The 25,962-nt window shown below is 49.6% G+C and overlaps 2 protein-coding genes across 15 annotated transcripts in view; one reads left to right on the top strand and one right to left on the bottom strand.

The window, feature by feature from the left end:
* PKIG (cAMP-dependent protein kinase inhibitor gamma) overlaps window positions 1–19,167 on the top strand; it is an 88,014-nt gene extending 68,847 nt beyond the window's left edge. For all 6 annotated transcript variants that reach the window (XM_003825936.4, XM_014343077.3, XM_003825934.4 and 3 more), the window contains 2 exons: window positions 14,686–14,859; window positions 18,415–19,167. In XM_003825936.4, coding sequence (XP_003825984.1) covers window positions 14,709–14,859; window positions 18,415–18,494 — 231 coding nt within the window. In that variant the 5' untranslated portion in view covers window positions 14,686–14,708 and the 3' untranslated portion in view covers window positions 18,495–19,167. The remainder of the gene's footprint in view (window positions 1–14,685; window positions 14,860–18,414) is intronic.
* Window positions 19,168–19,651: 484 nt separating this feature from the next.
* Window positions 19,652–25,962, bottom strand: part of ADA (adenosine deaminase) — a 32,226-nt gene continuing 25,915 nt past the window's right edge. The window contains exons 5-12 of one of the 9 annotated variants that reach the window (XM_003825933.6): window positions 25,696–25,811; window positions 24,329–24,456; window positions 23,133–23,204; window positions 22,955–23,056; window positions 22,714–22,778; window positions 21,148–21,277; window positions 20,429–20,531; window positions 19,652–19,977 (exon numbers count right to left, since the gene is read on the bottom strand). In XM_003825933.6, coding sequence (XP_003825981.1) covers window positions 19,964–19,977; window positions 20,429–20,531; window positions 21,148–21,277; window positions 22,714–22,778; window positions 22,955–23,056; window positions 23,133–23,204; window positions 24,329–24,456; window positions 25,696–25,811 — 730 coding nt within the window. In that variant the 3' untranslated portion in view covers window positions 19,652–19,963. Of the gene's footprint in view, window positions 20,532–21,147; window positions 21,278–22,713; window positions 22,779–22,954; window positions 23,057–23,132; window positions 23,205–24,328; window positions 24,457–25,695; window positions 25,812–25,962 lie in introns of all 9 variants that reach the window. The other 8 variants (XM_034947614.3, XM_063601060.1, XM_057300832.2 and 5 more) reach the window with 8 other exon arrangements.

The raw sequence follows: 25,962 nt of genomic DNA on the forward strand, positions 1-25,962 counted from the left end.
TGGCGTCCACCACACCACATTACCCTCCGGGCAGCTCTGCCAGGGCTTTCCTGACATGCAATAGTTGGGGGCAGAGGAACTCAGGAGGCTTTGTGCCCTACAGGAGCCCCATGTCAGGTCCTAGAGCAAGAACATTTGAAAAACCAAGGCCAGGAATCCATTTATCCACTTAGGAGGCTCTATAGGGAGCAGGGTTACAGAGAATGTTGTACACAGAGGAAATAGTCTAGTAAAGGCTTTGAGGTCAGGAATTAAATGAGGTTTGAGGATTTAAAGAGAGGCCCAGTGTGACCAGAGCAAAATGGACCAAGAAGAGAGCAGAAATGAGACAAAGGCTCATCTGCAGAGGCAGGCAGGGCCAGGTCAATGCAGGGCTTCAGGGACTGGCATCAGGAGAGTGGATTTCACTAGATGTGAAATAGAAAAGCATCAGAGGTTGAACGAAGCAGGGAAATTCCAGTGATCCAATTTCCATTTTGAGAACGTTACCCTGCCTGCCATATAAAAAATAGACCCTGGGCTAGGGGTGAGAGAGACACAGGACTCTGGTCAGGATCTCTGCTGAGAGTCCTGGTGAGACATCCCGGAGCCTGGGTGGTGCATGTGGAGGAGAGAGGTCAGCAGATTCAAGCTCTGTTTTGCAGGTAGAAGCAAAAGGACCAGGCTGGGCACTGTTGCTCATGCCTGTAATCCCAGCTCTTTGGGAGGCCAAGGTGGGAGGATTGCTTGAGGCCAGGAATTTAAGACTAGGCTGGGCAGCATCGTAAGACCCTGTCTCTACAAAAACATTAAAAAAAAAAAAAAAAGAAAAAAAAAGAAATGACAGGACTTGGTAAAGAATTGTCCATGGGTGGTGAAGAAGAAGCGAGGTCAGGGATGGTCTCGGGTTTCCAGCTGGGCAGATGGTGGTGCCCTTGCTCAGTTGGGAAGGCCATGGCGAGCAGGCTGGTGACTTGACGTCTGAAGCTTGCAGTGCTGGTGGGATAGCCAAATGACATGCTCAATAGGCTGAGTCACAAATCTAGAACTCTTAAGAGAGGGTTGCAGCTCTTTGAAGGTCACCAACATAGATTATTTCGAGAAAGGATAAGAGCCCCTCGGGAGCAAACAGAAGAGACTGGCGTCCTAACACAAAGGTCCCGGCAGTAGCAGGTGCCTGTGCAGACTGGTTGGAGGGAGGCCCAAAGGGTGTGGTGTCTGGAAGTCCCATGAAGAGAATGGTCCGGGAAGAAATGAGTTGGAAGAGGAGGACAGAAAGGTGTCCCTGGGGATAGGCACCGTAGAAGTCACTCAGGACCTTGTCTGACTTGAGCATCTTGACCTTCCCTTCCTATCACTGCCTGCATCCAGGCCTGCTTGGGTCTAGGCCTGGCAGGTGCAGAGGCCAAGGCCCAGCCTCTCTGCCTCCAAACAAAGCCTCACCCAGGGCCACTCTTTGAATGGCAACGGGCACTGCCCAGGCAGGCGACAGGCTTCTCTCTGGTGACCTTGTGCTGGATGTGCTCCAAGGCGCTGGGTAGGGCTTTGCAGCCAGCCCCAGGCAGGCCACACATGGATAGAACCGGCAGCCCTCCCTTTTCCCAGGTTCTTGGAATGTTCTCATTTTGGGGCTCTGAGTTTTCTGTTGGCCTCAGTGCCTCTCTTTTCTGGCTTTCCATCACAGAGAGAAGCCGCTACCCTTGAAATTTGATGAATGCCTGTTCAGTAGGCCCTGGCATTTCTGTTTCCACGGCCCTTTTGTCCCTCAGAGAAGCCTTAGAGAGCATTTTGCCCACCCCTGATAAAACTTCTCCTATAAGACCAGGTCCCACTTCTGTGCTTCATGTCTTCTGCAAAAGTCTGTTTGCTTTTTGTATGGTTTCTGCAAATATTGAATTTTTGAAAAAGAAAAAAAACAGGAAATGACCTTTCTAGTATATTTGGAAAACAATTTGGAGCTTGTAATGGAATCTGCCTGAGCAATGAGGACTAATAGCTGCAGACTTGGAACAGACCATGTAGCTCTTGGCAGAGCCTGGGGCCTCTTCAGTTTACAAAGCTGGGGGGAGTATTAGAAACCCACGGGAGAAGTGGCTTCCTGTGGGGAAATGCCCAGAGCAGGTACCTGCAGGCACTGTAACCTCTGACCCCAGGGCCCCAAAAGGTCTGGGGACAGAGTATAAGGGCTTCACCCTTTGTCCTGGGCATTCAAGGTCAATCACATGTTTGGCAATCATCCAGATCCCACAAGATACCAAAACCTCCTGAGGATGAGGAAAAGAAAGAGCTTCATTCTTTAGCACCTGGTAGGGCTTAGGCTGAGCTAGGAGATTCTAGATTGTTTTTAGACTCAAATTGCCTGTTGGCTCTCTGGGTCCCTCTCTATCCAACTTTTCTGTAGATTTCAGCAAAAACCACCTCCTCAGAGAGGCCTTTCCTGATCATACAGCCATTAACTGAATGATCCACGTGCAGAGAACCCTCTCCTCTTCTCCCATAGCACATACCATAATCTGTGATAAGATTCATTTACTTGTGCAGTGCCTTTTTCTCTTTACACATTGTAAATATCTTTTTTAGTTTCCAGCATATACCCTATGCCCGGCACAGTGCCTGGCATATAGAAGTTGCTCAGTACATTGAATGAATAAATGAAATATCAAGACTGGAAGACTTGGAGGCCAGGTGCGGTGGCTCATGCCTGTAATCCCAGCACTTTGGGAGGCCGAGGCAGGTGGATCACTTGAGGTCAGGAGTTCAAGATTAACCTGGCCAACATGGTGAAACCCCATCTCTATTAAAAATACAAAAAAAAAAAAAAAATTAGCCGGGTATGTTGGTTCATGCCTGTAATCCCAGCTACTTGGGAGGCTGAGGCAGGAAAAGCACTTGAACCGGGGAGGTGGAGGTTGCAGTGAGCGGAGATCATGCCACTGCGCTCCAACCTGGGCGACAGAGTAAGACTCCATCTCAAAAAAAAAAAAAAAGACTGGAAGACTTGGAGATCATATTTCAAACTTCATTATTTAGATGGTGGGAAAGGAAGCTGAGAGAGAGAAGGGGACTCATCAAGGGTCACCCTATTGCGCGGGAATTGAACCAGATCTTCAGCCACTGTTATGATGCAGGGCTGCACCTTCTTTGCTCTTCTTTCCCTGTAATCTAGAACATCTTCTATTATTCACTTGTTCATCAACTATTCATTGAGCTTCAAGTATGTGCAGGGCCTTCTGGACGTAACAGTAAACACACCAGCCAGGGTCACCACTTCTGGGGAATTTATATTCTTACCACACAACACCATAAAGCACCAAAGAAGGAAGTTTTAATCTTCTGTAGCACCGTTAAACAGAGTAAAAACAAAGGAGCTGAATGAAATGTCCAAAGGCAGGTTTTACTAACTCAGCCCCCAGATGAACCATCCTAATCATTTATTAATTGCATTCCACTTACATTCCCCATCACTTACTACACTTTTTGCATCATCATCTTATTGAATCTTCATAACAGCCCCCTGAACTGCAGGGTGTGACTGTTAGCCCCGCTTTGCTGAGGTGAGGGGAGTTGTGCACGGCCTCACAGCTGGTAAACAACAAAGCTGGGCTGGACGAGCACCCTAGATGCCTTCTACCCTGCCACCCATTCCCCTCAGAGATTTGTAATGTCATCAGGGACTCCCAAGGGGGCAGTGTGATGTGGGGAAAAGAGCTCTGGACCGGGAGTTAGGACCGCTAGATCAAGAACCCTGGGCAAGTCCCTTGCCCTTTCTGAGCCTCCGTTTCCACAGCTGTTGATGAGAGGCTTGTCTAGATGAGCTCTGGGATGTCTTTCGGTTAGATTCTACAACAACTTTTCATTAATTGAACAGGTATTTGCCCTGTGATGGTCCTGAATGAATCAAAGCCGTCTCCCTGCTGGAGATAGGTCATGGGCTGTTGGAAGTAAAGGTTTAGAACTCAGGAGAGAAAAGACTGTAGACCCATGTGTTAGGGCATATTAGTAATCATATATTGAGAACATCCTTCCATGTCAATATACATAAATGGATTGGCCTGATTCTTTTTAATCATTGAAGGTTTCTGAACTGAGCATGAGGATGAGCCAACTGATGTTGGGGAATGTCCCTCTTGAAGTAGAGGACAGAGGGCTTGAGGATGAATTGGGGGTGGGGGTGGTGAGGAATAAGTGAGAAGACTGGGGGCAGAAAAGCCAGTTGGGGAAGGTTGTAATAGACTGGATAGAGATGATGAAGCGTAACTGAGGCCATGATTACTGCGTGGAGAAAATGGGAAGATGGACCTGAAGAGAGAAAATAATTGAACCTGGGTAATTGAGCTTTAAGGTGCAGGATGCCTTCTTAAAGAGAGGAAGAAGTCAGGCATGAGTTACGGGTAATAGGTTTTTGACTTGCATAATTGATTGTGGAGGTGGCTCCTGACTAAGGGAATGAATGAGAGAGAGTCCTGGAGGAGGGAGAGCATAATTTTGTTGATATCCTCCGGGAGGATTCATCTAGATGTCTGCAGCTCAGCAATGAGGGGATCGACATTGAAATGAATGGAAGATGATGTCATGAGAGAGAACGAGACGTGTAGAACAATTAGAGAAACATTAGAAGAGAGTAAAGGATGGAATTAAGGAGATATACAAGTAGTCAAGGTGTTGGACTAGGAGAATGTAAAAGAGCATTCTAAGAAGTTGAAGGCAGTTGCTTTACTGCCTGAGCCTTAGTTTCCTCATTTCTAAAATGAGGATTAGAATCGTGCCTACTCGTTGTGTTTAGGGTTACATGAGAGAATGTGTGGAAGGCAATTACCTTGCATATCAGAAGTAGAACTCATGCAATAATTCATCATTCATTCCGTAAGTAAGAGTCAAGCACCAGCCTATGCCAGGCGCTGGGCCAGCCCTTTGGAGTACACAGAGGAACAAAAGGGAAGTCTGAGTGCCTGACCTTGTGGGAGAGGAATTGTGAAAGAAAGAAGACTCAATATCATAAAAATGTGATTTCTATCTACATTCAGGTACCAGATATTACTATATATATTTAATGCAGTCCTGATAAATACAAGATAAATTGGGGGACAAGTTAAATGACTATTAAGTTTATAAGAAAACATAGACCAGCAAAAACAGCCAGAAAAAAAAAACCTAAAGTCAAAAAAGATTTGAGCTATGAGAAGAAAACCATCCTACAACATGATACTAGTACATGAGTAGACAGATCAGCTGGAGAGATTAAAAGATTCAGAAACAGGCCAGGTGTGGTGGCTCACGCCTGTAATCCCAGCACTTTGGGAGGCCGAGACGGGCGGATCACGAGGTCAGGAGATCGAGACCATCCTGGCTGACACGGTGAAACCCCGTCTCTACTGAACAAAATACAAAAAATTAGCCGGGTGTGGTAGCAGGAGCCTGAGTCCCAGCTACTCAGGAGGCTGAGGCAGGAGAATGGCGTGAACCCAGGAGGCGGAGCTTGCAGTGAGCCCAGATCGCACCACTGCACTCCAGCCTGGGCAACAGAGCGAGACTCCATCTCAAAAAAAAAAAAAAAAAAGATTCAGAAACAGACCCCAGTACACAGTTTTGTATGTAACAATGATAGCTTTTTACATCAATGAGGAAATGATGGATTACTCCACAAATGATTTCAGATAGGTAGAAAAAATTAAGGTGGCTGGCTCGCTAATTCATACCTTATTACAGATAAATTCTAGATCAAAGATTTAAATGTGAAAAGGGAAGCCATAAAAGTACTAGAGAGGCCAGGCGTGGTGGCTCACACCTGTAATCCCAGCAGTTTGGGAGGCTCAGGCAGGAGTATCACTTGAGCCCAGGAGTTCAAAACCAGCCTGGGCAACATAGTGAGACCCCATCTCTTAAAAAAAAAGAATTAGCTGGGCACATTAGCATGCACCTGTAGTCCCAGCTACTCAGGAAGCTAAGCTAGGAGGATCTCTCGAGCCCAGGAGTTCAAGGTTGCTGTGAGCTAGGCTGGCACCACTGCACTCCAGCCTGGGTGACTCCAGACCCTGTCTCAAAAAACAAAGTACCAGAAATAAACAAAGGGATTTCTTTACTAATCTTAGAGTGGGGAAGACATTTCTAATTATGTTACAAAGCCCAGAAACCATAAAATAAAATAAAGATAAATTTTACTAATGAATATAAAAAATACGTATGTGGGGAGAAGTGCCGAAAATAAAGTCAAAGTACAAATGACAAGTAAAAAATACTAGTAACTCCTAATTAGACAAAAGACTAATTGCCTTAATATATTAAGAACTCCTACAAATCAATAAGAAAAAGACCTAAAATCCATTAGAAATGGGCAAAAGAATTTGAAGAAACAGTAAACAGAAAAGGAGATGCAAGTGGGAAGATGCTCAGGTTCACTCCTAGGAGCAGTAGGAACTAAAACAATCAGGCACTGGTTTTAAAACCACCTTTTAGATTAGGAACAAAACAGCATTAAGAAGACTGTGGTGAAGGAAAGTGCTCATCTGATATACCTACTGGGGATTGCTATGGTTTGAATGTGTTCCCTCCAAAATACCAATGTGATAATATTAAGAGGTAGGGCCTTTAAGAGGTGATTAGGTCATGAGGGCTCCTTCCTTGTGAATGGGATTAGGCACCTTTTATAAAAGGGCTTGAGGCCAGGCATGGTGGCTCACGCTTGTAATCTCAGCACTTTGGGAGGCTGAGGCGGCTGGATCACCCGAGGTCAGGAGTTCAAGACCAGCCTGGCCAACATGGTGAAACCTCATCTCTCCCAAAAATATAAAAATTAGCTGGGCGTGGTGGTGCACACCTGTAAGCCCAGCTACTTGGGAGGCTGAGGCAGGAGAATCACTTGAATCCGGGAGGAGGAGGTTGCAGTGAGCCGAGACCATGCCACTGCATTCCAGCGTGGGCGACAGAACGAGACTCCGTCAAATAAATAAATAAATGGGCTTGAGGGAGTGAGTTTGCCCCTTTTTGCCTTTCTGCCATTTGCTCTGTGAGAACACAGTGTTCAAGGTGCCCTCTTGGAAGCAGAGAGCAGGCCTCACCACAGGCTGGTGCCTTGATCTTGGACTTCCCAGCCTCCAGAACTGTGTGAAATAAATTTCTGTTCTTTAGAAATTACTGAGACTCAGATATTTTGTTGTAGCAGCACAAAAACGGACTGAGAGACAGGAACTAACTTCTGTGGGGAGAATTTGGCAATACCTGTTATAATAAAAAAGTCACAGATCCTTTGAGGTGGCGATTCCACTTTTATGGAAACAATCCTCAGGTCCATCAATAGGGAAGTAATTAAATCAATCTACAACAGTGAGACAACAGAGTATCATGCAGACAATAAAAGGAACAATTTCGTTATTACTTTGGGTTTGTTTTCAGTGTGTTGATGTAATCAGTGCTGCAGTGGCTTCAGAGTGATCTACAGTTGTTTCCAAGGTGTGTGTGTGTGTGTGTGTGTGTGTGTGTGTATGTGTGTATATATATATATATATATTTTTTTTTTTGAAATAGAGTCTCACTTTGTCACCCAGGCTGGAGTGCAGTGGCGCAATCCCGGCTCACTGCAGCCTCTGCCTCTCGGGTTCGAGCAATTCTCCTGCCTCAGCCTCCTGAGTAGCTGGGACTACAGGCACGTACCACCACACCCAGCTAATTTTTGTATTTTTAGTAGAGATGGGGTTTCACCATGTTGGCCAGGCTAGTCTTGAACTCCTGACCTCAAGTGATCCACCCGCCTCAGCCTCCCAAAGCCAAGACACATTTTTAAATGAAAAAAAGGCAAGATGGAAAATAAAATTTTTTTTTTTTTTTTTTTTGAGACGGAGTCTCGCTCTGTCACCCAGGCTGGAGTGCAGTGGCATGATCTCGGCTCACTGCAAGCTCCACCTCCTGGGTTCACGCCATTCTCCTGCCTCAGCCTCCCGAGTAGCTGGGACTACAGGTGCCCACTACCACGCCCAGCTAATTTTTTGCATTTTTAGTAGAGACGGGGTTTCGCCACGTTGGCCAGGATGGTCTCGATCTCTTGACCTCGTGACCCACCCGCCCCCTCGGCCTCCCAAAGTTCTGGGATTACAGGCGTGAGCCACCATGCCCGGCCAAAATTTTGTTTTAAATAAAGGAAAAAGGAAGGGAAGGAGAAAAAGGGGGAACATATATATTGCATAAATTTTGTCTGGAAGGACACCAAAACGTGCTTGCCTTGGGGAGGGTGTCTGGATCGGATGGGAAGGAGACTAAGCTCTTTATCTCTGTCCTTTTGGACCTTTTGAGTTTTAGACTACATGCACACATAATCTAAAATTAAGTAATTTTAAGATGAAGTGAATGTGTTCACTATAAAAAGGAAATATAACATTTTAAAATCACTTATAAAAATATTAATGTATGTAATTATATCACTGGTATTCTTTTTCATTTAACTATATGTGAACATTTTGCCATGTCTTTAAAAAATATTCACAAACATCATTTTAATGCCTGAATGGTATTTCATTTAGATACAAATTAGTTAAGTATGTATATATTAATAATTCTCCATTGTCCGTTTAGGACATGTGACACATCCATTTAGGAACTCATTTTGGTGTCTTTAGTTTCCTGCTATTATAAATAATACTGTGGGCCAGGCGCAGTGGCTTAGGCCTGTAATCCCAACACTTTGGAAGTCCGAGGCAGGAGGATAACTTGAGCCCAGGAGTTTGAGACCACGAGTTTGAGACCACCTTGGTTAACATAATGAGATTCCCATCCCTGAAAAAAAATGAGCCAGACATGGAATAGTCCCAGCTACTCAGGAGGCTGAGGCAACAGGATTGCTTGAGCCCAGGAAGTTGAGGCTACAGTGAGCCATGATTGTACCACTGCACTCCAGCCTGTGTGACACAGCAAGACCCTGTCTCAAAAAAAAAAAAATAATAATAATACTATGATGAACATCTTTGTACATTTTATCTTCATGTAGATCTTGGATTATTTTCTTAGAATAGATTATTATAAACTGATTTAGTAGCTAAAAGATATGGAAAAAGTTGAGGTTTCTGGATACACACTATCAAGTCACTGCCCAAGGAGGTCTTGGAAGTTTACACTCTCATTAACAGGGTTTGAGAATGACCATTTTCTGACAGGATTTCCAACTCTGAGGATTCTTTATTTCCCCATTTGCTGTTGACTGTAAAGATGAGAGGGTGAGTGACGAATATAAATATGGGAGAAAAATGAAACGATGTGTTTCTGCTTTCGATTGGAGAGCTCCCCAGAGCCGTCTTTGGAGTTGCTGTTCCCTGAGGGGATATGGTAGCCAGAGCATGTTGGCCCAGTTGATGTTTGCTAGGATTGGTCTTTGAGTGTGGCATTTGCTGTCTCTGTGTCCTGAGGGCCAGTGGCCTGCACTGGGCAGCTTGTAACATCAGATGGCATTGTGAGATCAAAGCCCCAGGAGACGTTCCAGCATGAAGCTGGCCTTTCAGATGGAGCCTGTAATTCCACCCCATGGTGTCAGGTCCTAGGACAGGAACACCTGCACAGCACTCCACGGTGCACGGAGGCCCTTCTCAACAGTCCCAAGAAGGAACTGCTGCTCCTCCCCACAGAGGACAGGCGGGCAGCAGGGGAGAAGAGGGATAGACACAAACTCCCTCTCCTTCAGAGGCCCGAGGGTGAAATCCAGCGAGTGTGCATGGAGCGCCTGCTCTTTACCAGGTGCTGGATGAGAATCAGGGAATGCAGCGGCCAGAACCTGTTGGCTCAGCTGCCAGGATTAGGTTTCAGCTGGACATGGGAAAAATCCAGACCAAATTCCTGTTCCCGTGGAGCTGACATTCTAACTGAGGAAGAGCCGAGGACTCGGAGGCTCCGGGAGCCAGTGTGGCCTGCTCGGGGTTTGTCATTTTCCAGAGCAGCGGGTTTCAGGTGGGGCTGAGGCCCTTCTGAGCCGTGGCTGTAAACCGGCCTCACTCACCTCAGAGGGCAGCTGTGGCCACTGAGTGCGTGATGTGTGTGAAAACACAGGCACCTGGGCCATGGTACCTTTCCTTATCGTAGGAATTGTCAGCATCATTTTTATCCTCTGTTATTACTGTTATTATCATAAGCCATTTTCCTGTCCTGAAGCATTGAGCGGTTTCCCCAGAGGCAGAGCGCAGGAGTGAACCTCCGTGACCTGTAGAAGGAGCCACCTCTGGAACTTCCGGGAATTCTTTTAGCCAAGGAGGAGCCAGAGCGTGACTAGGGCAGCGCGCAAGGCTGCTAGGAAGATAGGTAGGGTGCGCCATCTGCTGTAGCCGGGGGGAATTGCCGTGGACAGTGTCCTGGCCCTCCTCTATTTTACACAGGGGAAATGAAGGCCCCAAGAAAGGCAGGGTCTTGCCCAGGGTTAGGTGGCAGAGCTTGGGTTTAAGGTCACGTGTCTCATTCTTTGCTCTTTCTACCATAGGACACCTCCCTGTCTCACCTGTCTGATCTTTGAGGGCCCCTAATTCATTCTTTAGGTGTTTCTTCTGAGCTAGGTGTTGTGGGGGGATGTGGGCCTTGCCCTCCATACTGATCCTCTTCTCTCTCTCTTTCTCTGTCTTTCTCTCTCTCTCTTCTCTCTCTCTCTCTCTCCCTCCTCTCTCTCTCTCTCTCTCTCTCACACACACACACACACACACACACACACACACACACACACACACACACACACACCTGCAGCACTTACTGGCTCAACCCCACCCTGGGTGCCTTCTGGGCACTTCTGCCAATGTCAGCTACCTTCTAAAAGCATTGCACAATAATTTGGGTTTATAAAAACTTCAACCATTGAAAAAACATAGACTTAGAAAACGAAAGTTCCCCTTAATCACAAAGAACCACAGTTGACAGGGTTGATAGATGTTTTTTCAGATTTTTTTTTCATATGTCTGCTATCTTTCCCCACAGGAACTGGGTTTTATTTGAGGTGTTGTTTTGCATCCTCTGTTTTTCAGTTGCCAGTTTATCTCAGACATTGTCCTATGTCAGTACAGGCCCATCTGGCACATTTCTTTATTATTTTTTTTTTTACTGACATGTCATTGTATATATTTGTGGGGTGCAACTTGATGTTTTGATACATATATGTTGTATAATAATCAGATCAGGGCAGTTAGCATATCCATCATCTCATGCATTTATTTCTTTGTGATGAGAATATTCAAAAGCTTCTCTAGTTATTTTGTAATATAGAATCCCCTTTTTTTTTTTTTTTTTTGAGACGAAGTCTCGCTCTGTCTTGCCCAGGGTGGAGTGCAGTGGTGTGATCTCAGCTCACGGCAATCTCCGCCTCATGGGTTCAAGCGATTCTCCTGTCTCAGCCTCCAGAGTAACTGGGACTACAGGCGTGTGCTGCCACACCCGACTAATTTTGTATTTTTAGTAGAGGCGACGTTTCACCATGTTGGCCAGCCCAGTTTCGAACTTCTGACCTCAGGTGAACTACCCGCCTCGGCCTCCCAAAGTGCTGGGATTATAGGCATGAGCCACCGCACCCGGCCTAGAATGCCTTATTGTTAACCATCACCATACTGTACAATAGAACAGGAACTTACTGCTCCTATCTAATTGTAACTATGTACCCATTGACCAGCTTTCCATCCTTTCCTCTCCTCTCCCCTCCCCAGTCTCTGGTAACCACTGTTGTATTCTCTCCTTCTATATCAACTTTTTTTTTTTTTTTTTGACAGAGTTTTGCTCTGTCGCCTAGGCTAGAGTGCAGTGTCATGATCTCGGCTCACTGCAAGCTCCGCCTCCTGGGTTCACCCCATTCTTCTGCCTCAGCCTCCCGAGTAGCTGGGACTACAGGCGCCTGCCACTACGCCTGGCTAATTTTTTGTTTGTTTTTTTAGTAGAGACGGGGTTTCACCATGTTAGCCAGGATGGTCTCAATCTCCTGACCTAGTGATCCACCCGCCTCGGCCTCCCAAAGTGCTGGGATTACAGGCGTGAGCCACTGTGCCTAGCCAATAACAAATTTTTTTTTTTTTAAGATTCCATGTATGCATAAAATCATGCAGTATTTGTGTTTCTGTGTCTGGCTTATTTCACTTAACGTTATGTCCTCCAGGTTTATCCGTGTTGTCCCAAATAACAAGATTTCATTCTTTTTTATGGCTGAATAGTATTCCTTTGTGTATATATACATTTTCTGTATCCATTCAATCATGTTGGACATTTGGGTTGATTCCATATCTTGGCTATTATAAATAGTGCTGCAGTAAACGTAGGAGGTCAGATGTCTTCTTGACATACCAATGTCAGTTCTTTGGATATATACCTAGTAGTGGGATTGTTGGGTCATATGGTACTGTTTTTAATTTTCTCAGGAACCCTCCATACTGTTTTCCATAGTGGCTGTATGGCACATTTCTTTTTTATGAATACTTCATAATTCACGCGATGCCTAACCTCCTGGTGGACATTTGGGTGGTTTCCTATAGGCTGCTATTACTGACCAGGTGCAGTAAACATCCTCACACTATAGAAAACATTGGGCATTTGCCTGAGTGGGTCTAGAACTAGGATTTGCTGGGTGGGCCCATGGGCCCACCCCACTGGACTATGAACTCCTAAAGTCAGGCCAGTGCTTAGACCACCCCTCCCACTTACTAATTCAGGTCTGCGAGGTAGCCAGAGTCCGTGCAATGACTGCTATCTAATTGCCTTCAGAAAACCATAGGTGCTCAATGAGAGATACTAGTATCCCCTTCGCAAATTAACCTTTTGTTAATATAGTAGCAGTACTTCTTGTTGCCAAGAGTACATAAATGGACAATCTTGTGTGCTACTGGTGGGAATATAAATAAAAACAGTATTGACTTTGTAAGTCTTTCTGCCAATTTTTTGTCATCACGAATACCACTGTGCCATTTGGGAAGGCAACTGGGAAATGGTGTCAAAAATCTAAAAATTATTTCACCCTTCCCTTTAGCCCAGCAGTTCTACTTCTAGGGATATACTCTCAGGAAATAATTAGGGATGGGCACAGAGACTTTCATAAAGGCCCAGTGCTGTGTGTGGCGGTGGAAAACAGGGAAGTACCTCTGTGTTCATTTCTGGAGGCCTCATCCTAGAGTAAATCATGGCCCATCCAAGCATGCTGGCACAAAATTCATGTGGAGGGAGCCTTAGTGACATGTTCTAAAGCGTCCCAAAGAGTAGGCTACAAAACACAACATAAGGTATGGTCCCAAATCATTTCTAAATGTATGTGGCTCTTCTTTATATATGTGGCACTCTTCTCTCCTTTCTCTAGACTGTGTTACCAAGCACCAGGGCTGTTAACTGCTATCTCTGCAGTAAGAACTACTAATTTCTTTTTTCTTTTTTTCGAGATGGAGTCTCGCTTTGTCGCCCAGGCTGGAGTGCAGTGGCACAATCTCGGCTCACTGCAAGTTCCGCCTCCCGGGTTCATGCCATTCTCCTGCCTCAGCCTCCTGAGTAGCTGGAACTACAGGCGCCCGCCACCACACCCGGCTAATTTTTTTGTATTTTTAGTAGAGATGGGGTTTCACTGTGTTAGCCAGGATGGTCTTGATCTAGAACTACTAATTTCATATCTTTCCTCCCCACTCCACCTCTCTTCTGAGCTCCAGCCTCCTAGTTCCATGTACCTAGCCTACCTCTCCCCTTGGAGGGCTCACAGGCATCTCAAAGTTACCGAATAGGCCAAATAGGACTTTATGCCCTCAAATATTCCTCCTTTGTTCTTCCATATGTCAGCAAACCACACTTCTGTCCACCTACTTATTCACACCAGAAACCTAAATTACCTGTCAATCCAACACTACTTCTTGTTGGTTCGATTTCCAAGTTATATCTAGAATCCTTCCCACTGCCCCCTCCTCCACCCACCATCTTGGCACCTGAACTTCACAGGAGCCTCCTAACTTGCCCCTTCCCAGCACTGCTGTGCCCAGCCGCCAGAGTCAGCTTTGAAAATGCACGGCTGCTACTTCATGGCCTTGCCTAAAGCCCCTCAGGAACCAAGTTCCAGATGTGGTCTGGCTCCTGCCTACCTCAGCAGTGTCCTTGGTGTCATTGTCCCTCTTCTGCCATGCTCCCGCCTGCTGGCTCTTTCTGTCCTTCCAAGCCCTCATGCCTCCCTCCCTCAGAGCCTTCACACATGCTGTTCCCCTCTCTGTAGTGCTCTTCCCTCACTCTTCATCTGCATGACGCCTCGTCCTCCTTGGTTCTCAGCTAAAATGTCACTTTGTGACCCCCAGCCTTGATCAGGTCCCAGTGATCACTCCAGCACCCTGCATTCTCCCTTGAAGCCTTGAGCACCAAGGCCATGACTTAGGTACGAGGCGACTTTATGCCACCTGTAGTAGATGGTAAGCTCTGTGAGGCCAGGGACCATGGCCAGTTTGTTCATGGTGGTATCTGTGCCAGTGCCTGGCACATGGTATTAATAAATGTGTGTACATGTTTGTCAATAATTTTATTTAAAGAAAAGTCTGAGCCCATGTTCTTTAAAATGTTGATGGTGGTTGTCTGGGTGTGGAATTATGAGTGACTTGTTTTGTTCTTTGTACTTTTCTGTGCTTTTTGCTTTGTTTTCAATAAGAGGCAATAACTGTCATTTTGACAGAAGCCACTGTGCTGGGGAACTGGAGCTGTCCTCTCTGCAGAATGCATCTGGACTTACCTCTGCCCCCTTGCCTTCTGTCCCCACAGGCCTGAGGAGCGATGCGACAGGCATGATGGAGGTCGAGTCCTCCTACTCGGACTTCATCTCCTGTGACCGGACAGGCCGTCGGAATGCAGTCCCTGACATCCAGGGAGACTCAGAGGCTGTGAGCGTGAGGAAGCTGGCTGGAGACATGGGCGAGCTGGCACTCGAGGGGGCAGGTTAGAGCCAGCAGGTCCTTGGCACTACTGCATGCCAGAGGCCCTCTGCCGGGCCCCGGCTGGCCTCCAAGTCCTAGACTGCCCATACTTTCTTAGAGAAGAAACCACATTTAAGTCAGGCCTGCCCCATGGTCAGTGGCAGAGTCCAGCAATCTCTAGGTTGGAAGATGTTTGAGTCTCAGGCCCCAAGGACTCTTCTGGACAGGCATCCGGGACTCTTCCTGTCCCCCTGCCCCCTAGCCCAGGTCCCTCCACTTCTCGCTATCCCCACAGCTGTACCTGGCTCTGGCCACTCACAGCTCTCACCTGGCTGACTATAGCGGCCGGCTTCCCTGCGCTCCCTACACCCATCTCCGCCCTTCCTGTTCAGCTCTATGCAGCAGCCAGCAGACCCCGTTTAAACCATTCTGTCCATCATGCTTCTGCCAAAAAAAAAAAAATCCCCCAGTGGCTTCACTGAGTGAAGCTAAGCTTGTCACATGGCCCTGGGGCAGTCCTGCTGTAGGCCGGGCCCTGCCCAAGTCTCACCCGGTGCCACTCCTCTCCCTGACACCCTCCAGCTACATCTACCTTTGGTCTGTTTCTCAGTCAAGCCTCTCCAAGGGGCCTTCTCTGACTGCTAGATCAGCCTTCCCCAATCACATGACCCTCATCACTCTCTGACAAAGTCTCAGGGGTCTAAATGTGAGCGCCGGGAGGGCAGAGGCCTTGCGTTCTGTTTGGCACACAGCAGGTGCTTGGTAACCACAGACCGAATGACAAAAGGAAACAGCGTCCACCCACCCAAGTACTGGCTGGAACACCCCTACCCCCTCCATTCCCCCAGAGAACCCCTTGGCTCAAGTCCACAGTCAGCCTGGGAATTTCCTTGGGAAGCTTCTCTGACCCCTGCACGGCTGAGGCCTTTCCCTCCTGCTCTCAGCGCCACAGAGGCCGTGTGTGCTGCTCACAGCACAGCCGTCAGGCTGCATCTGTCTCCCCGTGGGCTGTCCGGAGGGCCACAGCCCTGCCCCTCCCTGGGTAGCCCTAGTCTTCTTGCCCCTCACTGGCCAGAAGTGAATCAAAAGTACAGAACAGAGAAGACTTTGCCGGGGCTTGGACCCAGCCCTCTCATGTTACAGATGGACAAACTGAGGCCCAGAGAAGTTGGAGGACTTGATCTGGGCCACCCAGGGAGTTAACATAGAATCTGGCCGGCTTGAGAGAGAGCCCCCGGCACCCTGTCGACGGAACCCCACCCCAAAAGCCTTCCCTGTCCCATAATCTATTCTCCTGTGTCACGTGGCCCAGGCAGAACCTCCACAGGCTCACCCTGCTCGCCTCTCCAGTGTCAACTCTCATCCTCTCGCCAGCCATAGTCAAGTACTTTGATCGCTCAGAAGTCCCTGTGGGCCTTCACACGCTGCACCTCTGTTTGCTTCTCCCCTCCCTCCCCTTGCCTGGCTGGGTTCTCTTCATTCTTAGAGACCCAGGCATCTGCTCAGCTGAGAAGCCTTCCCTGACCGCAGTACCCCTCCCAGACCGGGGAGGCACCTCTTCTCCCTGCTGCCTCCATGAACCCACTGAGCATAATGGCCCTGCTCTAGACTGAGCTTCTGCAGCACAGGCTCTGTGTCTTGTGCCCTCGGTGCCTGGTGGTGTTTGGCACATGATGGAGGTACCGAGTCAATGGCTGTTCATTGACCGACTGAATGACCAGCATGTCCAGCTGCCACACTGGGCACGCTGCCCTGGGCTCTCTCTCAAGGCTTCTGTGTCCTCACCCTCAGCTCTGGTGAGCTCTGTTCTGTCTCTCTCTCTCTCAGCAGTTGTAGCTGCTGGCCCATGTGCCCAGGCCCTCCTAACACCTGTTTTCCCTGACTCAGATTCCCTAAAGTATGGGTCCTCTGGCTACATGACATTCACCTGCCAGGGTGACTGACATTTAAAAAGGGGGCCTGAGGAAAGAACAGTGCTCACTGAAGGAAAGGAAACACTCACGGTGGCGTCCAGGCAAGAGTGACTGGCCAAGGAGCCTTCCAGGAAGCCCGCAGGGAGCAGTTCCGTTTCACAGGCGGGGCTGCGGGCCACGCCCACTCCAGCGACTCCCCAAGGCAGGGGGAGTACAGAGTTCCAGGCGCCACCCCGCTGGGAATAAAAGCAGGCTTTCCAGGCAGCGGGCTCAGAATAGGGTCCCGAGCTACCACCCACTTCCTAGCTTGCGGCAGGGGCACAGTGAGGCAGTGCTGATGTCAGGCCTCTATAAACCTTCAGGAATGCTGCTTATTGGAGGAGGTTAAATTTGGTAGAAGGGGTACTAGCCTTGGTGGCAGGCAGGGCTCTCCACCCTTGATCCAGGCAAATCAGCTCACCTCGCTGGGCCTCGGTTTTCTCGTGCATATCATGACCCTAGTTACACCTCCATGTTACCGTGTGCATTGCACGAGAAAGTGCCCATCCATCTGCAGACCCTGGAGCTTGCTATAGGGTGGTGATTCTCCTGGTTCTGTGAAGGGCTTAGCCTGAAGGATAAAAAGGTGTGGTCTGGTTGGGCTGGATTTGAACTCAGGCCCTCAGTGAGCTTGTAGGGCACCTAGTAACATTGCACAGTGTCACTGGGGTTTAAGAATGTACCACCTATTGAGCTCTGCCCACATGCCAGGCCCCACGTGGTGCACCTTATGAAAAGACACCTGTTTATCATGCAGCCTGAGGAGGAAAGCATGGAGACTGGGGCCTGGGTGTGAGTTTGGCACTCCCCTCACCCTGCACTGCTGGTCCAGTGGGTGGCAGGAGCTGCCTGTCCCACCTTGCACAGGGGGGCTCAAGGGAAGCTGAAAGTGAGGAGACTTGGCTTGTATCGTGACTCCCCTGGGTGAGGTGCTCCATCTCTGTGAGCCTGCTGCTGCCCCTCACCCCACCAAGATGTCTGACAGGATGGATTTGAGAAGGAGGTACAACACACACCCCATGATGCACGGTTGGCCCCCACAGACCCTGATGCAGGCCACACCCTGGCGCTCCCTGAGCTGGCCTGGTTCAGTGCTCTTTACTCTCTTAGAAGAACATTGGCCGGGCACGGTGGCTCACACCTATAATCCCAGCACTTTGGGAGGCTGAGGCAGGCAGAGCACCTGAGGTCAGGAGTTTGAGACCAGTCTGGCCAACATGGTGAAACCCCGTCTCTACTAAAAATACAAAAATTAAAAAAAAAAAAAAGAACAGCTGCCATTTGCTGAGCACCTGTGACACACTGGGGACTTAACATCTGGCCTCTCCCTCTGGGGAACCTGCACAAACAAAGCAACCTTTAAGAGCCCTTCACTTGATGCTTTAAGCACCCATCCATAATGGCCCTTAATTGACTCTTAATTATACTAACACTATGTGCATTTCCATGTAAAAAGATGTTACAGACCAGGCTAAAGTCCATAGGCCACCACCACCTCAGTCCAGCTCGTCTTGCTCCCCAGGGCATATCCACTGCTATCAGTTTGGCTGGGCCCTTTCACACCTCCTTCTGTGCTTTACTTTGAGTATATGTGCCCAAGAAAAACCTCTTTCTCTCCTCTCCAGAAGGACAGGTGGAGGGAAGCGCCCCAGACAAGGAAGCTGGCAACCAGCCCCAGAGCAGCGATGGGACCACCTCGTCTTGAATCTGACCTTGTCCAAGAAGGCTGGACGAGAGACCTTCTGTCCCCTCCCAGAGGGGGAACCCTGGCACTGGCCCAGCAGCCTCTTCTCTGAGCTCCATGTCCCAGATAAACCAGGCCAGACTGAGAAGGCTCCCCAGAGGCCTCTGTGGCCTCCACTCCGGGAAAGCCCTCTGCCCACACCCACAGGCTTCACATTCCCACCACCTTCGCACCGTGCCCAGGTACACTTTCAAGACACTGTAACCACAAGATGTTATTTATTGAGCTGGCGCCGGGACTTGGGCGGGGCCTGCCCTACAGTGAGCAGCCCACACAGGAACGCTCCTCTCACGAGCGGCCCGGGCAGGGACCCTGTCCCAACACCAACACCTCCTCTCCAGCCCAATCTTCTGGGTCCAGACCTGCTTGTCCCTTTTTTAGAAAACACTTTTAAACTTTTTAAAAATTTTAAACCTTTTTTCAGCAGATATGGAGAGAGCTGACAATCAATTCACATTTTTTAAGCCATTTTAGCTAAACTGTCATTGTGCATCTCTGAGGTTCCCTCATGGAGCTCCACAGATCCATTTTTAGGGAAGGGATTTTGGCTGAAAACGATCTGACCACCTCTGCCCTGTCCACCAGGATAAGTGACACCTAGGACCCAGGAAATAAATGCCGATGATTTGTGTGACTGGTTTAAGATTATTTCTCCTTAACCTTGCAAAAACAGGGGTTGGGCCTTATTTTCCCCAAGTCCACAATTAGCCGGACTTGCCCCAGGCCTCTAGAACATACGATTCTGAGAAGATGCTGGCGTTCTGCAGAGGCCAGCACCCTCCAAGGCCAGTGTCTGATGAGCCCTCTTCCATCTCATCCGCTCTCACCCCAACTGCCAGCTTCAGGAACCCAAAAGGAAGCTTTACTCCTTAAAACCTAGAGTTAGGAGGGGCTGAGAGTTCAGGGAATGTTTGAGCAACAACCAGAGAAGCCTTATTTCTTCTGGAAGGAGGACAGCCTCTGGACCCCTCTTGGCCCACAGCATTGGGATCTCTGGCCTGGCATTCACAGCCACCCCTAGGCTCAGGCCCTGCTGCTGAGCAGGCTGACCCAGCTCCCTCCATGCTCATCCTGCCCACATCGGCCTGCCCAAGACCACCAAATTACATGCCACCTGCTGCATGCCACCAGCCATGGGCTTCTTTATTGAGCACCAGATTTTCAGTACAAGTTGCCACAGAAGGAGGGTTTCAGATTCAACCATGCCCATGTGCAAGGGTGCTGGTCCCTGGCCAGGGCACATAATCAGAGAAGTGACGCGGCCATGCCGAGGTATACGTGTGTGCAGAAATGGACACATAGGGTTCAGGAGCATCAGTAACTGACTATTGAGATCATGGTCTTCTTGGAAGCAATAAATGTAAAAATGTTGCTCAGCCCCACAGAGTTGGGGTGACTCCACAGGGCGAAGGCTTGGAGGAGTGGCGTCTTCAGAGGTTCTGCCCTGCTCGTTGGTTCAGAGAAGCAGAAAGATCAGGCAACTTGTAGTACCCAGGATGTTGTAAAAATCATAGAACACCAGAACCAGAAAGGAACTCCTTCCTATGATGGCAAGAAGATGCCTTGCCAAGACCACATAGGAAGAAAGGAGCAGAACAGGCCTGGGCCCCACTCCCTGCCCTTGGCTTTGGGCAGCCATGGAGGTGTCCCCAACTGCCCAGACCTTTGGGACTGGGCTTCAGAAAGTCTCCCCTTAGAACAGCCTCTCAAGAACTTCTATAGAAAACAAACCGATCTAATGAGACGCTGCTCCCAGCCAGGGCCCAGAAACCAGGGAGTCATCACACATTCATGGCGCTGCCCAAGAATGGAAGGGCATCTTGCTAGAAGTCCCACAGAAAGCCACACTGGGGCCAGGACAGGGCAACTGCCCAGAAGCCCAGACAGGAACCTACCTGCAGAGGCTGAAGGTGGCATCCCATAGGCTTTATAGAGCAGGTCAAGAAGCTCCCTCTTCTCATCTTCTGGGAGGAAACTAGATTTGGCCGCATTGATGTTCTGGAAAGGCCAGAATGGCAGACAACATGGAACCAGAGAACAAAGAAGGCAGCTCTTAGCAATGTAGTGATAGTCCATCCTCTTCACTGAACATGGGCAGATAAGCTTAGAGGGGGAAGGATTTGTCCACTGTCAGACGGCAGCAAGTGCCAGAGTAGAGACCATGAGGTCGTGTTCTTAATGTGTCATTACATGATAAAGGGCTGTGAGAAGGAAGTTGGAGAAACCTTTGAGAGACAGGGTGGCATGTAGGGGGCCAGAGACACCTTGCAGACACCTGCAGGAATGGACTTATTCAGCCTGGGATTTAAGAACAACCTGAAGAGAGTGTGCAAGACTTCATAGCTGCTGCACACACCTTTCTGGGGAGAGGGTTGACAGCTTTCACTGGATTCTTTAAAGGCACTCAACCCAAGCAAAGGATCAAAAACCTGGTCCTAGGTCAGGACGTCAACACAAAGATGTCTTCTCTGTGGAAAGTGTCTAGGTTGGGCTTGTCTTGGACTGTTGAGGCAGACTCACTCCCTCTCTCCAAAGATTCCAGGCCCCGGACTGGACCTGTAGATACCATACTCCCAAACCCGAGTCAAGGCCAGTATGGCTCACACCCACTCACCAGCCTTTTAAACTCCTCTTCAGTAAAGCCCATGTCCCGTTTGGTCATCTGGTAATCAGTGTCCAGGGTGGACTTGAAGATGAGCGGGTCATCTGTGTTGAGCGAGTAGTTAGCCTGGTCATTTTTGAGCCTGCAGAAGGGGGAGGAGGAGAGAACCAGCCTCCTTTTACTCTTACATAAATAGTCAGAACACACTGACGTTCACCCGCCTTTGATCCTCACAGCAGCCTCAAACAGATCTCAAAGATCTGATCCTTGTGCAGAGGGGGAAATAAATTCAGAACTTAGGTGACTTGTTCAAGTCTATGTAACCAGAAACTCCAGAATCCAACCCATCCTGAAGACCAGAGCTGGGCAAAGGCAGCAGAGGGGCCAGACATGGGAACCAGGCAGAATGGCAGCCGGTGGGGGTGTGGGGGTGGGAGCCAAGAAAGCAACATCCCCCTCCAGCTGCCATCCTCTCCAGCCTTCCCCTCTGCACCCTACCCTGCTTGTTCCTCAGTCCCACTGGGAGCTGGCTATTCCAGCATACCATGGAAGCTGTTCTTGGCACGATCCCTGACCACCATCTTGTATCTAATGGATCTTTCCTAGCTCTGACCATAATCGACTTGCATAGCAGAATTTCACACTGTTGACTGTTTCTTGAAACCTTTTCCCTGGATTTCTGCGACACCACACTTTTGACTTTCCTCCTACTTGTCTCTTTTGCTGGTCCCTTAAATACCATTGTCCTTCTGGGTTCTATCCTAGGCCCTCTTGCTCCACCACCTCCTGGGGCCACTGCTTCTCCTTCAGCCACCATATCTGTGCAGATGACTCCTGGATCTTTTTCCAGCCCATGGTATACCCACATGCCTCCAAGAACCTCCACAGGTGCCACGTGTCCTTAAGGCAAGCCCCAAGACCTCCTTGTCATCAGAACATCAGAGCCCAAGCCCCTCCCCTTCTCATATGCCTGGCAGATGGATAAGTGCTGGCCTGACCATGGTCACCCTGAGTTCTTGCTGTCCTTGTCTTGGGGAAGGCGGCTTTTTCCTAAGGCCTGATACTGCTCCTATGGCTTGGCGACAGGACGGAAGGAGGGCCTTGACCCTGGTTAGACTCCAGGATGGGAGCCAGGCAGGGTGGAACAGACCCTCCAGTGGAAAGCTTCAAGATGGTGCTCAGGGGAATGCCCAGGGGTCCCAAGGGCCAGGTGTCAGGAACAGAGAACATGCTGGCCAGAGGGACTCCTGCTTCCTATGCGATGCCCAGGAGGCAGAGTTGGGAGAATTGGAAGTGTGGAAGCTTCCCTCAGAGTAATGGAGCGTTCTGCTCCAGCTGATGAGCTGTAGGGCCCCAGCTCTGCTGGTTAGCAGCTGGGTAATCCCAGTCAAGCCACAGCACATCTGGGCCTCGGATTCCTCATTTGTAAGATGAGGATGGCAATGCCTGCTTCCCAGGGTGTCGAAGAGATTTCATATCTAAAAGACCCGGCATGGGCTGATGCCCAATCCCTAAAGTTTCTTCCCTCTTTGGCCTTCCTGGAACAAAATTGAACAGGCCCAGGGGAACAGAGCTCACCGAACGACTGCATGCTCCGTGTCCGGCTTCCAGGCACCAGTGAGGTAGCTGGACCAGGGGCAGATCTGGAAGAGCAGGTGTGTGGCTGGCAGGGATGGCCCCAGGCCATGCTGATTCCTCCCCCCATGTCTGGGCCTGGGGCCACCCCTCGAGTTCCTGGGACCCGCCCTGCTTTCTGCCTCTCTATACAGGAAGTTGGGACAGCCGGGGATGGTTCCTCCCCACTCCCTGGCCCGCTTACCTCGAAGTGCATGTTTTCCTGCCGCAGTCTGTCATAAAGGGCCTGGTCTTCCAGGGTGTGGTAGCCGTGTCCCAGCCGCTCTGTCTTGAGTATGTCCACAGCCTGTAGAGAAGCAGAATAGAGCCAAGTATGGGAGGAGGCAGTGAGGAGGGACCCCATGGCCAGCCCAGGCCCTCACCTCTTTTACTACTTCGGCCGAGCCCACCTCCCCGGCGTGGACAGTACGGTGAATGCCGCTCTTCACAGCCTCCTGGAAGGGGGAGAGCCAGGTCATGGGTGCCCTAGCGGGAGGGCCCCGGCAGGCCCTGCCTTGACCACGCTGTGGAGATTGAACCATCCCAGTCATGCTGCCTGCTTCAACAGCATGGGGAAACCTGGTCTTTTACCCTCCAAGTCCTTATCTAAGTGGTGGCTGTCACTCATTAGCCAGTTACCATGTGTTAGGTAGTATATGAAGTGACTTGTATACATTATCTAATATTCACAACTATTATCCCACCCATTTTACGATGAAGGACTGAAGCTCAGGAGACTCAAGTAATGTGACCAAGGTCAGACAGGAAGTGTGGAACCAAGCTCTGAGCCCGGGCAGTGGGACTCCAGAGCCCTGACTTCTCCACCGTGCTGCACCCTCCACAGGAGGCCCATTCATCATCACGCTGGAAGCGACTTTTGAGATGTCGGCTCCAACTCAGTCATCCCAATAGAAGAAACAGAGGCCCAGAGAAGACACAGTGTTGCCCAGGTTCACACAGCAAATCACAGCCAGAAGCAGGCTCAGCACAGGACTCCCAACACCAAGTGGAGGCTTTTCTTTCTCTCTCCCTTCCTTCCTTCTTTCCTTCCTTCCTCCCTCCCTCCCTTCCTCTTTTTCCTTCCTTCCTTCCTTCCTCTCTTTCTTTCTTTCTCTTTCTTTTCTCTTTTTTTTTTTTTTTTTTTGAGACAGGGTCTCCCTCTGTCACCCAGGCTGGAGTGCAGTGGCATTATCACAGCTCACTGCAGCTTTGACTTCCAGGACTCAAGCAATTCTCCCACCTCAGCCTCCCAAGTAGCTGGGACTACGGGCATGCACCACCATGCCTGACTACTTTTTTTGTATTTGCAGAGATGGATCTCACTATGTTGCCCTGGCTGGTCTCAAACTCCTGGGCTCAAGCAATCCTCCTGCCTCGCCTCCCAAAGTGCTGGGATTACAGGCATGAACCACCACGCCTGGCCCAGGGGGTTTCCAGTTCCAAGCCTTAAGACCCAACAAAGACACACTTCAGAACTCAGGAGACACCATGGTCCCTGGTTCTTGTGATTTCTCCCAACTATGGGTGGGAGACAAGCTCACCCAGGGCCAGCCTCTCCATTCCTTCTCACACGACCCACCTGGTAGGCCTGGACATGTCCAGGCAAGAGGCTGCTTCCTGGGATGGTCTCATCTCCAGCCAGGTCAATGGCCACCACGGTCTGCTGCTGGTACTTCTTACACAGCTCCACCACCTCGGGGGACCAGTCTGTGGGTGAGATGCCCACCCAGGCTCTGTCACCAGCACCATGGAGAGACCTCCCAGCCTACCTGCCTGCTGTCCCACCCAAACCCCCCATGGGAGGCCAGCACAAAACAGGGCTCAGTGTCTTCAAATCCTAACTGCTATGTCCTAACCACATGGCCTACGGAAAACTGCTCTGCTTATGGCCTCAGTTTCCGCCCTTTTCAGAAAGAACCCTGCCAGCTATTGCACAGGGTCATGGCCAGGCTTTGCCGAGGCCATGTGTGTAAAGCACCAAGGACAGGGCCTGAGCTCAGTAAATGACACGGACCCTTCTCTCACCTGGTGTTTCCAACAACACTCATGGTAGGCTTATTCCCATGTGCAGATGAGGAAACAGAGGACCGTTTAACACGTCATCTAAAATAGAACTCACACTAGTATTGGGAAGTATCTCGCTAATGTATTAGGTACTCTTAACCAATAAAGTTATTCTGAAGTGTTTAAGAAAGAATGAATGAACACAGGCTTTGGAACTAGATGTCCCTGGATACAAATCCAGGGTTTGTGCCTTGCAAGAGGCTGCACCTCACTCCACCTCAGTTTCCTCATCTATCAAATGGGACTAAGCAATGGTAGTTCTGCTTTGCAGGCTGCTGCGAGGATTAGAGGAAATGCATGCAGGTAGCTCTTTGGTTCTTACTAATCCTGAGGGTAGAGGAATGAAGTAAGTGTGATCATCTCCTTGTGACAGTGCACAACTGAGGTGTCTTGGTGCATAACCAGAGCAGCAGTGTGACCTGCCCAATATCACACAGTGAGGCTGTGCACCATGAGGCACAAACTCTAGAGATCTGATCTGCGTCAGTGACAAGGGAGACCCCTCAGAAATCCTGGAAATCAGACCTATTCAGGCCCAGACAGGATGGGGCCTCGTCCACTGGGTCTCGAGGGAGGACTATGGGCTGATCAGAATCTAGCCTAGATTTTTTTTTCAATAGTTACGTTCCTATTTGGTGTTGAGCTTCCTGCAGGGTGGCTATAAAGGCATGGCGTCCCTGGGGAGAACGTCTCCAGAAGTTCTGAGCCTGCCTAGGAGGTCTCCAGTTGTTTCAGGAAGCCCCAAGTTCCTGCCAGTGGGCTCAAGGGGACACCATGGGGCTGTGGGGCACAGGGGAGATCAGGTACAGCCCCACTGCTAGGCCAGGAGGTCAGGGCCAGGGTGAGACGGGCGGCCCTGGGCAGGGCGGTGATCCTACTCACTGGGCTGGTGGCGCATGCAGCACAGGATGGACCGGGCCTTGACCCCGAAGTCTCGCTCCCCCTCCTGCAGGCCCTGGCCCACTAGGGCCACCACCTCGTCTGGGGTGAGGTCCCCTCTGTGTGAGGAGAGGAGTAGGGATGGGCCTGAGGCAAAAGGAAGGCCTAAAGGGCAGCTCTGGGACTGGGACAGAGGAGGAAGAGGAGGCTTTGGGGAGGACCCTCCTCCCCCACTGACCCACTGCCTCAGAGGAAAGACTGGCAGAGATG

The sequence above is a fragment of the Pan paniscus genome, chromosome 21 (assembly GCF_029289425.2).
Source record: "Pan paniscus chromosome 21, NHGRI_mPanPan1-v2.0_pri, whole genome shotgun sequence".
NCBI lineage: Eukaryota > Metazoa > Chordata > Mammalia > Primates > Hominidae > Pan > Pan paniscus.